This window comes from Seriola aureovittata, chromosome 1 (genome assembly GCF_021018895.1).
Source record: "Seriola aureovittata isolate HTS-2021-v1 ecotype China chromosome 1, ASM2101889v1, whole genome shotgun sequence".
Taxonomy (NCBI): domain Eukaryota; kingdom Metazoa; phylum Chordata; class Actinopteri; order Carangiformes; family Carangidae; genus Seriola; species Seriola aureovittata.
This window is the reverse complement of record NC_079364.1, coordinates 6,030,772-6,045,885: the sequence shown is the minus strand read 5'-3', so window position 1 is coordinate 6,045,885 and position 15,114 is coordinate 6,030,772. Positions and strand designations below refer to the sequence as shown.

The 15,114-nt window shown below is 41.6% G+C and overlaps 1 protein-coding gene across 1 annotated transcript in view; it reads left to right on the top strand.

Moving 5' to 3' along the window:
* otog (otogelin) overlaps positions 1-4,446 on the top strand; it is a 56,568-nt gene extending 52,122 nt beyond the window's left edge. Inside the window, exons 55-56 of the mRNA XM_056376626.1 lie at positions 2,031-2,110; positions 2,290-4,446. Of these exons, the coding sequence (XP_056232601.1) occupies positions 2,031-2,110; positions 2,290-2,490 (281 nt within the window). The 3' untranslated portion in view covers positions 2,491-4,446. The remainder of the gene's footprint in view (positions 1-2,030; positions 2,111-2,289) is intronic.
* Positions 4,447-15,114: the final 10,668 nt, after the last annotated feature.

Genomic DNA, 15,114 nt, shown 5'->3' with positions numbered 1-15,114 from the left:
CCTTGACTCCCACAGTTAACACAAACTGTGAACGAGGTACCAAAACAACAAGGCTTGTCAGTGCCATTGTTGATATTCAACAATGTACTCCCTCCAAAAACAATAAGGATGAAACCCCAAAGTCTGACTACACCCCCCCCCCGCACCACAGTCCTCTCAACTGCTGTCTCATTTCAGGTCTCGTTCAAATTCAAATCTGTAGAAGTTACTGATGCAACAAACCAGAGCAGGCCACAGAATGAGATATGTATTTATACGTTACATTCTCCTCGCTTCATAAACATTAAACTATTTTTTTTACACCCTCATCAAAGGCGGGGGGAATCCTTCATGTCAGCCAAAAAAATGATGCTGCACTTGAGAGGACAGAAACATGTATTTAAACCAACAACCCCCCCTCCCTGTGGATCATGTACATGTACACGACAGCTAAACTCTTTCCCCATTTAGCACTGTCTGGGCAGTGCATTGTTGATTGCCAACAATGTACTGTTGGTAGTGGCCCAGTAGTCGGGCTTAGACTTCTGCATGTGTCAGTAGATATGGATGTGGGCTGGTGTCGGGGGTCTTTTCACCCAACATGTAGCTGCTGTAGAGGATCTGCATGCTGCTGCGCCACCAGGGGGCGCTCTGTGGAGAACTGAAGCTACTATGTGAGGCATTTTATCATCACAGGCTCAGCAGTACAAACACTGGAGAAACAATCGTCCGTACATTTATTTAGGAACTCTACAGAAGCAAAGTGGGAGGAGTTATTTTGAGCATCCAGAGTTTTTGAAGTAACAAATCAATAGAAAATATCTGGTTCTGTGAGAGTCAAAGGTTCAAGCCTGTGTACATAAAAACATCGGAAGAGTTTTCAAACTGACTAACAAGGAGCAGTTCGGTAAGAAACTTCCACTTATCAAGCACTAAATTCTGTTTTTCATACAGCTAATGGAAGCTGAAGCTACAAATGACACTTTGTAGAAGTTTGGATAAATTCATTTTTGTATTCTAGGTCAATATTACAAGAATTCTGCGACTGTGATGCTGCGTTTTGTTCTCAATTACACAAACTCCTGAATTTTCTACAGTTTCTGATGATGGCAGGTGGTGAATGGAAGAGCAGGCAATGGCTGATGGGATATGTGCCACACATAGCAACTTTAAGTTTGTGCTATTGTTTGTTTAGATACATAGATGAATACACATAGACGTCACTTCCTGTTTGTGAGAGGCGTCTCTGCTGCTGCCATTCTGATCGTTTCAGATAGTACAAAATATTTTACTGTTCTAATCAAAGAAACGATAAAACCAAACGATAAGGAATAAACATTTCACAGGTGAGAGGTAATTGTACAGTTTTCTACATGTAGAGTGATACATCACAATGATGATTAACATAAGGTCAAGTGTCTGTCCTTATGATGAGTTAAGCTGCTTAGAAACTGTGTAGTGTAAGAACACCTTAAAAGTATATCAGAAATATTGCTGTTACTATTTATTTCTATTTAAAATATTTTGGTGTGAAAACTCACATTTTTAGCAAATGTAACAAACCAAACTGAGGTGAATATCCAGGTGAAGTGATTTATGATGATTTTAATCCTGCCCTGATAGACGCGCACACACACACACACTCAGAGGCACAACTTCCAATATGGCAGCTGCATTGACGCATCACTTAAATGTATGTGTATGTGTGTTAATGGAGCATGTTTACAGACTCTGTCGTTTTGTCATTTTATGTGCATGATGGTTCTCATTATTATTTTTTCTCTAAAAAATAATATTAATTCTGTCTCATTTGGATGATGCTTCATTTGTCTTTTTGTTGCTTTTAACTAATCATCCACTAAAACTGCATGATCGACAGCCTCAGTGCTTCCCACGCTTCTTCCTCTTCTTTCCTCTCTATCATGCTCCTCTCTTTCCCGGTGTTTGCTGTTTCCCTACATTTGACAGATGTCATGTCTTTTGTTTTTTCTGGATATTTCACACCAGCTTTGTTCCAGCTGATTTGTTTTCATCTGTTGTCGTGTGAACAGGCAAAGAAGACGGAAAGTCGTGTCAGAAAGTGACGGTGAGGATGACGATCAGGAAGAACGACTGCCGCAGCAACAGGCCGGTATGTTTTATGTCATGTGTTGTCCTGATGGAGATAACCTAACTTTTGAAAAGGACGGATGACAGTCTGTCCTATAATCGCGCCCTGGTACTTTTTGACATTTTGGTAAAATAAACGTTTAACTTTGACCACGTTTAAATAGAAGTACATCTACTCAGTTGACCCTTTGTGTTCTGCAGGTGAACATCGTGTCATGTGATGGGAAGTGTCCGTCCGCCAGCATCTACAACTACAACATCAACACGTACGCTCGCTTCTGCAAGTGCTGCAGGGAGACGGGGCTGCAGCGGCGCTCGGTGCAGCTCTACTGCAGCGGCAACGCCACCTGGGTCAGCTATACCATCCAGGAGCCCACTGAGTGCTCCTGCCAGTGGTCCTGAAAACACACACACACACACACACACACACACACACACACACACACACACACACACACACACGATGAGGACTGCACGATTGACGCAGGATGTGTAAGGGGTTAAATTATGTGACAGTAAGTTGGGCTGGTGCCTCTGCTGGCAGGCATGTGGTTCTGCAGCTCAGCTGACTGGATGATTTTATTCGTCGTTTATGAGAGTTTAGATTTATCACAGGGAATGTTTGTGGCGGCAAGATTCAATATTACTAATAAATACATTAAGAGCTGTGATAGTGGTTGTGATAGAAGTTGTTTGAGTGTCATTTTAACATCAGTATATCATTTTGGTTTGTATCTGATTTTACCATAACTGTAACATAAACCAATGAGAGCACGGTGGAGCAGACTGTCAGCCTCTTATTCAAACCAGTGGTGTTAATTATGACAAAAACAAAAAGACGGTAACAACGGTGATTAAAGTCATGGGATTGATAAAAAAAATGGACTGTCAATCGTCAATGACCAAAATTTTATGCATATATTTGTAAATTTAATTATAAGAGCAAAGGAAGTCGTTAGGCTTTTGCTTTTTTCTTTTACTCGTCTGCCGTCCCGAGAAACTCAAACTGTTTTAGGTCTTTCAGCTCTTAGGCAGAAGAGTGCAGAGAGTTGAGACTGTTTACTTACTATCTGCTGTTGTATCTCAGTAATGATTACTTGATGTCAAAATGATACATGAACACTTTTAAAAATACACAGATAAATAATGTTGAAAATTTTTTGTATTTGTTCCATCTCATGATCCACACTTAAAGGAGCTATTTGTAAGTTTTGCTATTGCTACTTAGCCGACGTTAGCATTAACAGCTGTTTACTTACCGGTCTAGAAGAAACGCTGCGGGTTCAGCATCAAACTTACTTCCTTGACTCACCAAGAGCTGTCTCCAGCTGTGGAAAGCAACACCAATGTTAACTATTGTTTCTATCACGTCTTTTCTTCTGCTGAAGTTTGCATGCTAACCAGCTAGCCCCGGCCCGTCTCGTCTCTTTCTGATAGCGACTCATTGTTGTCTAGAATCTGCCTTGAAGCGATGATGTAGCGCTCCTCAGAGGGCGTATTATAATCTCTGTCCTGTAACACAACGATGGCTGGAGTTCTTGTCAAGCAACACCACCAACCGCTCCCAGGAAGAAACCTGATCAGCGGTAGAGATAACTTACAAATAGCCTCTTTAAGAGTCGGTACTGGGACCACAGACGATTTGAATCACAGTGTTCAAACATTATGCTGCACAGTACCGCTGCTGCACCACCACCTCCCTGTCAGCCTGCAGGAAAGAGAACATGTTCAGTGTGAAATCATCTTCACAGGGCGCTCCCGTACATCGCACAGGCTAAAGAGTTACAAACATATTGAAAATGCGTTTTTAAAAAGGAGTGGGGCTGCAGACAGTTGAGCCCTGAGGAATTCCTCCTGTCGTGACTTGTTTTTGTAAATAACTCAATTTCCTAACTTTTAAAAATGATTTTCAATATCAAATTCTTAGATATTTCACTTTTAGTAAGACAAAAATAAACTGTATATCTACTGATTACACATGTATTTTGAATAATCACTGCTAGTGAGGTGTATTAACTGATTTATATCCAGCTGTATGTGGAGCACTTTATTTATTTATTGGAGTTTGATAGAGCACAGCCGTTCTGAGTTTGTGGAGGAAAAGAGGAGAAACTTTCAGCCCAAATGCAGAACAAACAAACCAAACTGGGTCCAAAACTTTGATTTGGTTTTATTCCCGATGACAGAATAAGCAAAGCAAAGCAAATATAAGGTGGTGCGTTATAGATGTATGTTTCTTTATGGACTAAATTTCTAATTTGTTTGTTCATATCGAACAGACCCATCTGGATAGCAGAGTTAAAGAGGATTTGTATCATACAAATGTACATTTGCATTTTCAATAAATATTTCCTTTGGAAAAACTAAAAATTGTTTGTTCTGTTTATGAGATAAGCACTGATTTTAGTTTACTCAAAAAAAGGGATTTGGAAGGTTTTACAAATCCTTAAAGGTCCCATATTGTATAAAGGTAGTTCTTTGATTATAGATCAGGTCTAGGTTCTGTATTAATACTGTGAAAGAATCAAACCGCTCAGTCCACAAAGAAATACACACAGCCTGTATTCAGAAATTGAGCCTTAAAAATGAGCTGTCGGGACTTCCTGTAACTTTGTGATGTCACAACAAAGCAGTCACTGCCCTCACCCTCAAAGCCTCCTCTTTTCTGATTGGCCCACCAACCTGTTGTCACTACAGCTCCAGAGAGAAGCCTGAGAGAGGAGATGTAAAACTACACTGAGATGGTTTTTAGTTCTTAAACCCACAAATATATCTTCTTCAACACTTCAAATAAAACACAGGAAAAGTGTAAAATATGGGACCTTTAATACTTGTAGATACTTTGTTTAGCAGCTTTTCTCTACCTCTTTGCTGTGTTTCCACATCATCACTGAAACATGGAGAAATCTGTATTCTGACTTCAGTGTTTGTGGTTTTGAGACAGCAGATGTGAGACAGCAGCGTTTGGTGTCACTGTTCAGACCACGCTGCCACTGCTTCTTTAATTTCAGAGACCCAGAGTCCAGTATCAATCAACTGTTAAACCAGATGTGTGAGGATGGATACTGAGAGGAAACAAGGCCAGTAAAGCCGGCTCAGACTCCATACCTGCTGGCTGGTCTCGACACACGGCTGATTACATGCTGCAGCATGTTGGCACGGGCAGGCGGGAAAATGATACTGAGGCTTGAACCCACAAAATCCAGGGACTAACAGTTTATAGCGGACATGTAAGCTGGGCAGTCACCCTTCAGATCCGATTCTGTCCCGAGTCAGAGCCCCGGCCCTCTTCAGATGTGGCCTAAATGATTCAGGATGACAGGCTAAAATAATCCTGAATTCTCACCCAGCTATTTGGATTCTAGTTATCTTGAAAGAGGAAAGCTGTTTCTGTATTGTTACTGGTGTCATTTTGTTTGGAAATCTGGAGAAGATTTGCTCTAAATTTGGATGCGAGTCCTGGCTGGTGTGTATGTGGCCTTGGCTTGAGCCTGATCATCCTCATGGCAGCAGATCTCAGCCTGATGGTGCCAGTCGACTAGGATGCCTGACCTGGTTTCACCTCTACTGTAAGCCTACGCTGAGGGACAGGGAAGGGCACATAGTGATCATCTGATCAGGCTGGACATCGTGGGGCTCGCAGTGACGCCGCTGCTGACGTCTAGCCGCCTGGACCGCAGCCTGAAACTCTCACTGATGACACCAAACATGTGACATGTCAAACTGCCAAACTGGCATCTGCAGCAGCAAAGAAACCCGACTGATGCTTCTGTGTTCAGTCGGTGTGGGTGAAGTTAGTATCATGTTCATGCAGCTGCAGTGCCCTGCTGACTGTTGCTTTCTGGATGAAGTCATGGTCTGTTTTTGTTCTTTACAACACAGCAGCCAGGATTACTGAAGGGCCGACCAGGCACAGGCCCAGGGGCCGAAGAGTCATGGGGGCCCTGGACCAGGGCCTCTGGGGACTGTTAACATTTCTTGTTTGAAAGTTACAGAGCTCAGTTACAAGGCCACGAAGACAGTCAAAACTATCCCAAAGAGACTCAAAACCATCAGAGAAACACGAAAGACCAAAAAGACAAAATACAACTATAAAGAAAGACACAAAATGACTAAATATAGATGCAGTGATTAAAAAGAGATTCAAAATGAGTATGACTAAACACAGAATAACAACAAAGATACTAAACAATCACAGAGACTTTCAGTCAGAGACTCATGCTGTTCTGTAGGGCGGGAGCGGCGTATTTCACATGTGATAATCTGTGTGTTAAACTTCAGTTATAAACTTTAATAATCCACCATGGACAGTGTAGACCTCAGGTAATGTGCTAAACATTATAAACACTGAAATACAACTGAAGTGCTCCTGAACGCACCATGGAGTCACACTTTTCGAAACAGACAAACATTTTAAACTTGTGCCTCAGTCAGAGCTTTCCGGTACCACCGGTGTCCATGGAGGGGTTAAGAGGGGTTGTGTTGTGCTATGTTATGGCTGTGAGGGCGGGGGTGGGGGTGGGGGTGGGGGGTTGGGGGGCTTGAGAGGGATCGTCTTGCCCTGGTAATCCTGCTACAACAGCTGCACCCCCCAACTCCACACCCCGACCATTAGAGCTGTATGTTTGTATTAATTCTGTGAACCAACAATGTTACAGCTTTGACATTCCTCCGACACCAAGGAGCTGGAGACGCACAACAACAACTTCATGTAAAGACAGTGTGAAATCACGGGTGTTGCTGGTTGGTTAGTCTTTAATGTTCACCACTAACTTTCTTTAAATGTGTCTGTTTCCACTGTTCAGGACTCCACTGGTTCCCATCTGTTTCCAAAATACTGAAATCAATGGAAAGATACATAAAAAAACAAGGCAATTTGTATGTTTTACATAAGACATAAAAACATTAAGACAAATTAAGACAAGATATAAAAGAAATCCAAAGCAATAAAAAGTCACATGACAAGAAATAAATAAAATAAGAAAAAAAACTTAAGTGGAATAAAACTGAATAAACAGAAGAGTAAAAAAAAACAGTGTAAGATACGAATAAAGTCTCCAATTTGATTTGGAAAAAGACACTGACAAACTCAAAGGTTTTAAATGTTAAAGAAGTCAGAGCTGGAGCAGATCCAGATCTGGTTGCTCCTCCATGTTTTGTAAAAATGTGATTTATGCATTTCTTGTAGTTCATTTGAGGAGGTAAACCTTTCAAGCAGAGTGGTATGTAACTTTATATAAAGCCCTTGATTCCTATATTTTGTCTTCAGTCTTGGACTGTGGTTTGGATCCATAACTGAATTGAATATTTATTGTATTTTGAGCTCTTGTTGTTTTAATTGCATTGTTTGTTTGTTTGTTTGTTTGTTTGTTTTTTTTACAAGATTGGATCAGGAGAAATGGAGATCCAGAGTTTGACAGTGACGCGCTGATGAGTCCATTTTCAGCGTCTTACTTCCTGTTCAGGTCAGAAGCTCATAAAACACATCAGCACCGTCACCACTTCAATCACCGCTCCTTTTGCCACCGTGTCTTTGAACAGGACGGCAGCCTCGCTCTGATTTACATCCACGAGGAGGAGGAGGAGGAGGGAAAACACAGCTGATGGCAAGGCCAGACCCCAAGCCATCATGTGACGTCCTGGGACAGAGAGGGAGAGCCGGACATTTGTCCCCTCTACAGGAAGTGACCTGATGGCTTTGTCATAGCAGGAGCAGATAGAGAGAGCAGGTTGAATTGATTTAACCTTTGACCCCTGAGAGAAGTGAAGACCTGATCTGTTCTCAAGACCAAAACACAGTGAAGGGTGGCGGGGGCAGACAGATTGTTCTACCTCATTAACCCTGAACAGTATTCAGATAAGTAAGCAAACCGTAATGTAAAATACTCTGTCACAAGTAAAAGTATAGAAGCAACAAAATGCACTAAACACAAAAACTAAAAGTACTGATCATATAAAAACTAAAGAATGGCCTCTTTCAGAAATATAGAAATATATTCTGTATTATTGGATTATTATTGATTGATGTGTTAATATGGGAGGAGCATGTTAATGATAAAATAAAATACATTCAGAATCAGGTTTATTACCAAGTAGGTTTTGGTGCATCACAATAAAATAGTAAGAAGAAGAAATATAAAGAAAGATAAAAACAAAAGCAAGCACTGAAAGTCAGAGAGCTTAAAAATAGTCATTTTTTTCAAGAAAATATTTACAGTAAAATGTGAATATATATATATATATTATATAAATATAATACAAATATGTACAAAGTGCAATATGAATCTGCAATAGTCACAGTACAATGGTACATATTGAAAACTTGAAGCTGTCTGATAAAAGTAGTTTAATAAAACAAATTACAATATTCACCTTTGAAATGAAGTGAAGTGTGAAGTAGAAGAAAAATTTCAAAAAAATTGTGATCTTCTCGCTTGTGAAAACCTGATGCCTACATTACCCACAATGCATCTCAACTGTTGACAGTTTGGCTGAAGATTTGAGACATTTATGAGACATTTATCACAGGCCTCCTCCTGATGACACTGAAGGCTTTATATTCCTTTCCTCACCTCTGCAGCAGCAGCTCTCACCTGTAAACAGACTCTGATGAGTTCCTCTTTAACTGACAGAGAAATTTTTTGATACTTTACAAATAGTGAGACGGAAAAAACGCATCACGACAGACAGAAAGCAGAACGTTTGGTTGATAGATCATCACTTCTTACAGCGTTGTGCATGAACCTGCTAAAAGAGCTTCTTCATTGAACGTGCGTTTTTGGTGAGGGGTGAACCGAAAGAATCCATGAACGCACCAGGAGGCAGTAATGCACCAAAATGCTGTTTGCCAACTGCCAAAAAACATCAGAAGAAGAAACAGATTTACACCTGACATACAATCTGAAACCATAGCAACACCTTTCCAGCTGCGTCTGCACCAGCCTGTAATCTATTGTATGTCTTTGCTGCATAATTTGGTTCATGCAGACTAAATGAAATGTCCATTGCATCTACAGTTAACCTTTACCGCGCCACTGTTTTCCACGTTCTGCAGATTGTTTCAGTGGTAAAACATAAACTCACACTGGAGTGTCTTTGTTTTTAAAACTAACCTCTGTCTGTGACACTACAGTGTTATACAGTAATTCATTTAGATTGGGAAATGGCAGTGAGTGGGAGCTGGGGTTGTATGGGAAGAGATTTACTGAAACAGAACAGCTCATCAAAATAACACTAATAATGATAATAAATACAGAAGAAGAAGACGAATTGTGCAACCAAGAGCAGAAGTACTTTTCTGTGACTTTCTTACCACTTCTTTCCAGTGATTCATGACTCCTGCTACTGTTTCACAACAGAGGGGAAAACCAGGAGAACTCTCAGGAACAGTGACTGAAAATGTACTTTTGCTGAAAATCTCTTTCTTTTTTTAAAGGATAAGTGAGTCAGTCAGTCACACATGAGTAACCACAGCCGGAGTTCACATCAGAGCGAGCACCAGCTGCTGCTGCGTGTCGACCTGCAGCCGAGGTCACGCACTGATACCGTGCCGCCTGCTCTCTCACTCTATGTTTAGTACTCACAGTGCAGGTACAGTACCGTTACACTCACTGTGTTACAGCTACAGTGCATTTAAAATGATACAGCATTTAGATGAACTGCAGCATCTAAAGCAGGATTACAGTAACATTAGGTGTGGTGGTGCTTCCTGTACAAACAGAAACATGACTCACATTTACAGACAGCTGACGACATGGCAGAGCGCTAAGATGCTGCAGCCACTTCCCCAACAGTCATATGCATCTTATTCTACCTGTTGTGCACACTGTTGCATTTAAGGGATGCTGTTCCCCTCTCTCCTGACTGGCATTCAACCTGATATGACTTGTCTTCATCGCCGTGTTCGTGAGGTTTCCGCAGGTTAAATTTAAGACTTCTTAACACCTTTTACACAGCATGACATGACTTTGAAATAAGTATTAAATTTCATTCTCATTTCGCTGTCACTGTCCAGAAGTGTGAAATTACAACTGAATTATTTATTATTTCCAGCTGTATATAACCACAGCAACCTGGAACAACATGCATGACAGAAAGTGTCATAGGACTGAACTTGCAGCATGTTTGTTTATTTGCATGTGTTGTGATTCTTTGCAGCACGTGTGTTGTCAACTTGATGAAGATGTTTTGTGCTCCAGCTAAATCCTTAAATTGCCTTAAAAAAAAGTGAACAGATTTTAAGTTGCAGTGTGTTTATCAGTTGAATCTTAAGCTTCTGCTCAATGACTGGATGTTTTCTACGTGAAATGCACATTCGGAGTCATATCCAACTTCTCCCCTTCCCTGTAATTACATACACAAGCTCGAATAATCAGAGAACCAGATCTTCCTCTTTATGCTTCTGATTAAACCAGAGGAGTTTCATGTAAATACAACCCCTGAGGTTCTCCAACAGCCAGTCATTTAACAACATCGTTTAGACAATGTTAAATGACTGATAATGTATTAACTTAAAATAACTTTAGTGTTATGTGACTTATTCTTCTTCTGAGGAACATTACAGGGAGTGAAGGGGAAAGGCACAGCATGGTTAACCAATCTGTATGTGTGTGTGTGTGTGTGTGTGTGTGAGTGTGTGTGTGTGTGTGTGTGTGTGTGTGTGTGTGTGTGTGTGTGTGTGTGTGTGTGTGTGTGTGTGTGTGCTCATCCCAGTAGGCCATTTACATGCTATTAGAGCAGTTAGTCATGCCCATCACAGAGTGTCCAGAGGTCAACCACCTCTTCACGCAACAGGAAGTAGTAACTCACAGTCAGACAGTAGCAGCGTCACTCGGCCTGATCAGAGAGAGGCCGTACACCTGTCCAGCTCCACCTCCACTCCTCCGTCACATCACTACGACACACGGCAGCTGTCTGTAAACACTGCCTGGACCTTCTGGTTTAGCTTGGTCTTCTTGGACTGGAACTAACCTGGTCTGCTCCGACTGGTCCGCACAGGTTGACTTTACTTGTCAACTCTGCTCCATATGTTTGATCCAGTTTTTGGGGCATTTTTGAGTCAACTTTGTTTTTGGTTTTTCTGTTTTCTGTTTCTCCACTTACACACTGATCAATGCAGTTTCAGTAAATGAGAATCCCTTCCTGCCACTGGCGGCTCAGTAACAGTGTTTGGTAATAGTCAAGAAGAGGAAGAGTCGGTGCAAATTATGAATCAGAATCTAATAAATGTTCAGTTTTCTAAATGATTTTTGTTTCAATTTAAAGGTTTCAACGTCGTGACCTGCAAATCTCCAAATCAGTGGTTACTGGGTCGTGAACGGGTTCATCCAGCAGAGATCTACCTGCATGAAGTGAGTTTCTGTCAGTCTCTTTACCTTTGTGTTACGTTTTAGAAATATGGTTCCTGCTTTTCCTGCTTTTCTGAAATGAAAATGCACTGAATTATAACGTTTGCAAAACCTTTCAAACCAAATTGAATTAATTGTAGCTTTTATAGAGGAGTAGCTGTGGCTCCTGCTGCTTTAATAAACAGCTTTAACTCTCCTTTTAAAGAAATGAACATGTCAAAAAAAAAACTTAAGCTTTAAGAAACAAAGTGGTTCCACCAAAGTGTCGTCTGACCTCATCACAAGGCAAAAGTCATGGACAGGAGTCATAAAACAGAGGAGGGGGGTGGTGGTGGTGGTGGGGGTGTTCTGTGTGTTTGTGTTTGGAGAGTCCCCCTGAGCCCTGATCCATCTGGAATCCACATCCAGGTCCAGCAGGCTGTCGCCCTGCTCTGCGTGTCCCAACGTGTCCGCTCGCAGCGGAATCAGATCAGAACGAGGTTTCATGGTTTCCTCGTTTGAGCTTTGATGACGACGTCGACGACAGGTGACGGGACCCAAGGTTTACTGTCTGTTTGTTTTCACTTGAAAGAAAAACAACAGCAGCAACTGACAAAGACAGACTTCGACATGAACACATGAGCTGCACCGAGTAGTTGGTTAATTTGGTCGAGATGATCAGAGCAAAATCAATCAAATCAGTGAGTTATCGAGTATTTACACCCACAATATGTGTTTTTTCATTTTTAGTTCTTTTCTTGCTCAGAATCCAGGCGAGCTTCGTAAGACACAGAGATTCTTTCTGATACTGTGAGACACCTCGCAAATATTATGTGGTTTGTGTGGGACGCTAAATCATGCAACAGCAGCTATTTCACTCGAATATGAGACAGTGTCTGATAGAATCGGACGGAGATACAAGCTTCACACGCTCAGAGCCTTTGGGTTTTGGATTTGGCCAAAAACATAATGAGATAGATGGAAATCCTTTCTTGCTGCAGTGCAAACAAATATTAGTAACAGTTATTAGTAAGAACCCAGATATTTGGGGAATTAGAATGAATCAGTCTACATCCAGTAAGTTCATGCTCCATGTGGATGACATACAGTATTGTGGTCTGTCTCTGACCCAGTTAGATCTGTCCCAGCACTTTTGAATGATATTGAATCTATCCAGCTAACTATCCAGGTAAAAGTCAGAGACCATGGTACCGACCTCATCCGGCCCTAAAACTCTTCTCCTGGCTGGGTTGTTTCAGTGGTCTGATATTCTCTTCCCTCAACACGTTGGTAAAATAACTGAGAAAAATTTGGACCCTCATTTTAAGAGAATTTCATCAGATACAGAAAGGTGGTTGACATTGTTTTTATCATAATGGGGGAAAATCAGTGTCCCGAGATGAACTGCATCCTGATACTGAATTAATGTCTTCTTTTTGCCATAGAAAAGGTCTGGTCTAGTAGCCCTGAGGGCGGCATGGGTCTCCCTAAACAAGCATTGTATCGTTACGCCTTCTGGCTGAGACAGATTTGTGACTCACTGGACGCTGCCACCTGAAAGGGCCCCTCCCTGGTTTCAGATTAAATGTAGACTGTTCTCCCCACTGGCCCCTGTAAATGCTCTTTTATAATAATTAAGATGTGGTAGTAAAATTATATGATAAAATTTTATTGTGAGACACACATCACCACATTTTATTATACATATACCATGAATACAAATCAATTCCAACTCAACAGCAGAAGAGACAGCCCCCCACTGACTTTAACGGCTTAATGAAAATATCTCTTCCTGGTACCCGCCGCTATAAACTGATCTGGCATCAGTCCATGGTGGGATACCAAGGTCCTTATGAAACACGAAACGTTTGCTGTAGCTCAGAGCACACGGAAATGGGATTAAGAGCTTCAGCCAAAGTCAAAAAGCAGAGGAAATCTGGATTGAGGAGAGATGACACGTTGACACAGCCGGCTGGGAAACGACCGCGGTGGTTCAGAAGAACTACAGAACTAACTCTCCAATTTCTCTCTTTCATTTTAAGTCCAAAGTTCAGTTTTAAAACGGGGTTTCTGCTGTGTGAGAAAGTGACTCCTGTAACTTTCATTTCTTCCCCATGGTGCTTCTACAGCAGTAACTAACCTCAGTTTGTGTCTCTCATTAATTAGCGTACATTTGAGCGACGGCTTGGCTAAATATCAGTTTCACCAAATCCTCATTAAAACATAATAAACTGCCCATGTTTGAAGAGAGAAAAATCTCTATTGTGCAGTTTACCTCAGGCTGTTCACTCAAGCTAATTTTACATTAGCTTTGTGTCAACTGATGTTAGCCAAAGCTAATGTTACATCAGCTTTATGTTCTGTGACCTTATAGATTAGTACAGACAAATTTTACGTTTGCCTTCGTTTATATATCGGCCTTTTCTAAAAACCAAGTAGCTTACGCAAAGTTGGGACTCTGGTACTTTGGATGAACTTGAGGACAGGAGGAAGCAGAAAAAAAAATAAATAAAATAAAATAAATAATGATAAAATAATTTATCATGCAGCAAATTGCCTGCATTCATTTTCATTCACCACATGCGCCTATTGTGGGAGTTTGTTGTTATGGAGGAAGCAGTTTGTGTTTGTTGACTACATATGAAGTCACACAGTTTGCAGGACTGTCCGCGGCGTCATGGAGGAAATGATGTCCATCCTACCAACCCAGAGGAGATGGAGGAGGTGGGGGGCCGTTAGTGCTGTCGGTGCCATCGACGGGTGTCACGTCAGGATTTGTCCTCCTGCAGAACCACAGAGGAAACGTTACACAAACAGAAGACTTTTCTCCTCAGTGCCACTGTAGTGATCATTTCTGGACGTGCACATTGAGAATCCAGGATCTGCACATGATGAACTCTTTCTACGCAGCTCGTCCATGTACCAACCTGTATGTATCCACCAGCTTTCTTAGAGAGATGCAGGACACCTTTACCTGCAGCATCCTCCAGCCTGTAGCAAGAACACTCCCTCTGTCTCTCTAAACACACACACACACACACACACACACACACACACACACACACACACACATAACTATATACAGCATAGTGTGTATAGTCATGTCTGTAGCTTCGTGTCTTGCCCCTCCCTCTCCTCTTCCCTGTCTGCCTGCTCTCTCAGGAAGTCCAGAGGAGCCTGCCTGTACCTGGAGCTCTTCCTCGGGGGCTGAAGGCGCAGAGGCCGGGGTGCGGACTGTGGCACCTATAGTGGGGTGGACCACTGCACCAGGAGGCCGCAGTCACACTGCCGGCCTCTACCGCTTTGCTTGTGGGTTACTAAGCTCCTGGAAACAAGGTATTAATTACTACACTTGAAAGGGATTGTTTGAATGTATTCGCAGTTTCAAAGTAGGTCTGCACTTTATTTCAAGGGGACGCTGCATCTGTGTTAGGTTTCATACACGGCCTGGGAAACTAAAGCTAAGTAGTTTCTTTAAAAGGAATCTTAAATTACAATTATCCTCTGCAGAAATTTCTTATAGCCGTCATCATAATCTCTCAGTGTGTTTAGTTTTTATTGATTTTTTTATGTCCAGACATTTTGTGGAGTCCAAGTTTACTGGCATGCAGACAATAAACACTGAACCTCAGCTGATATCAAAATAAGTGTAAAGCTGAGCCGGCAGTGTAAGAAGAGGAGGAGGCGTGTGAGGAATACT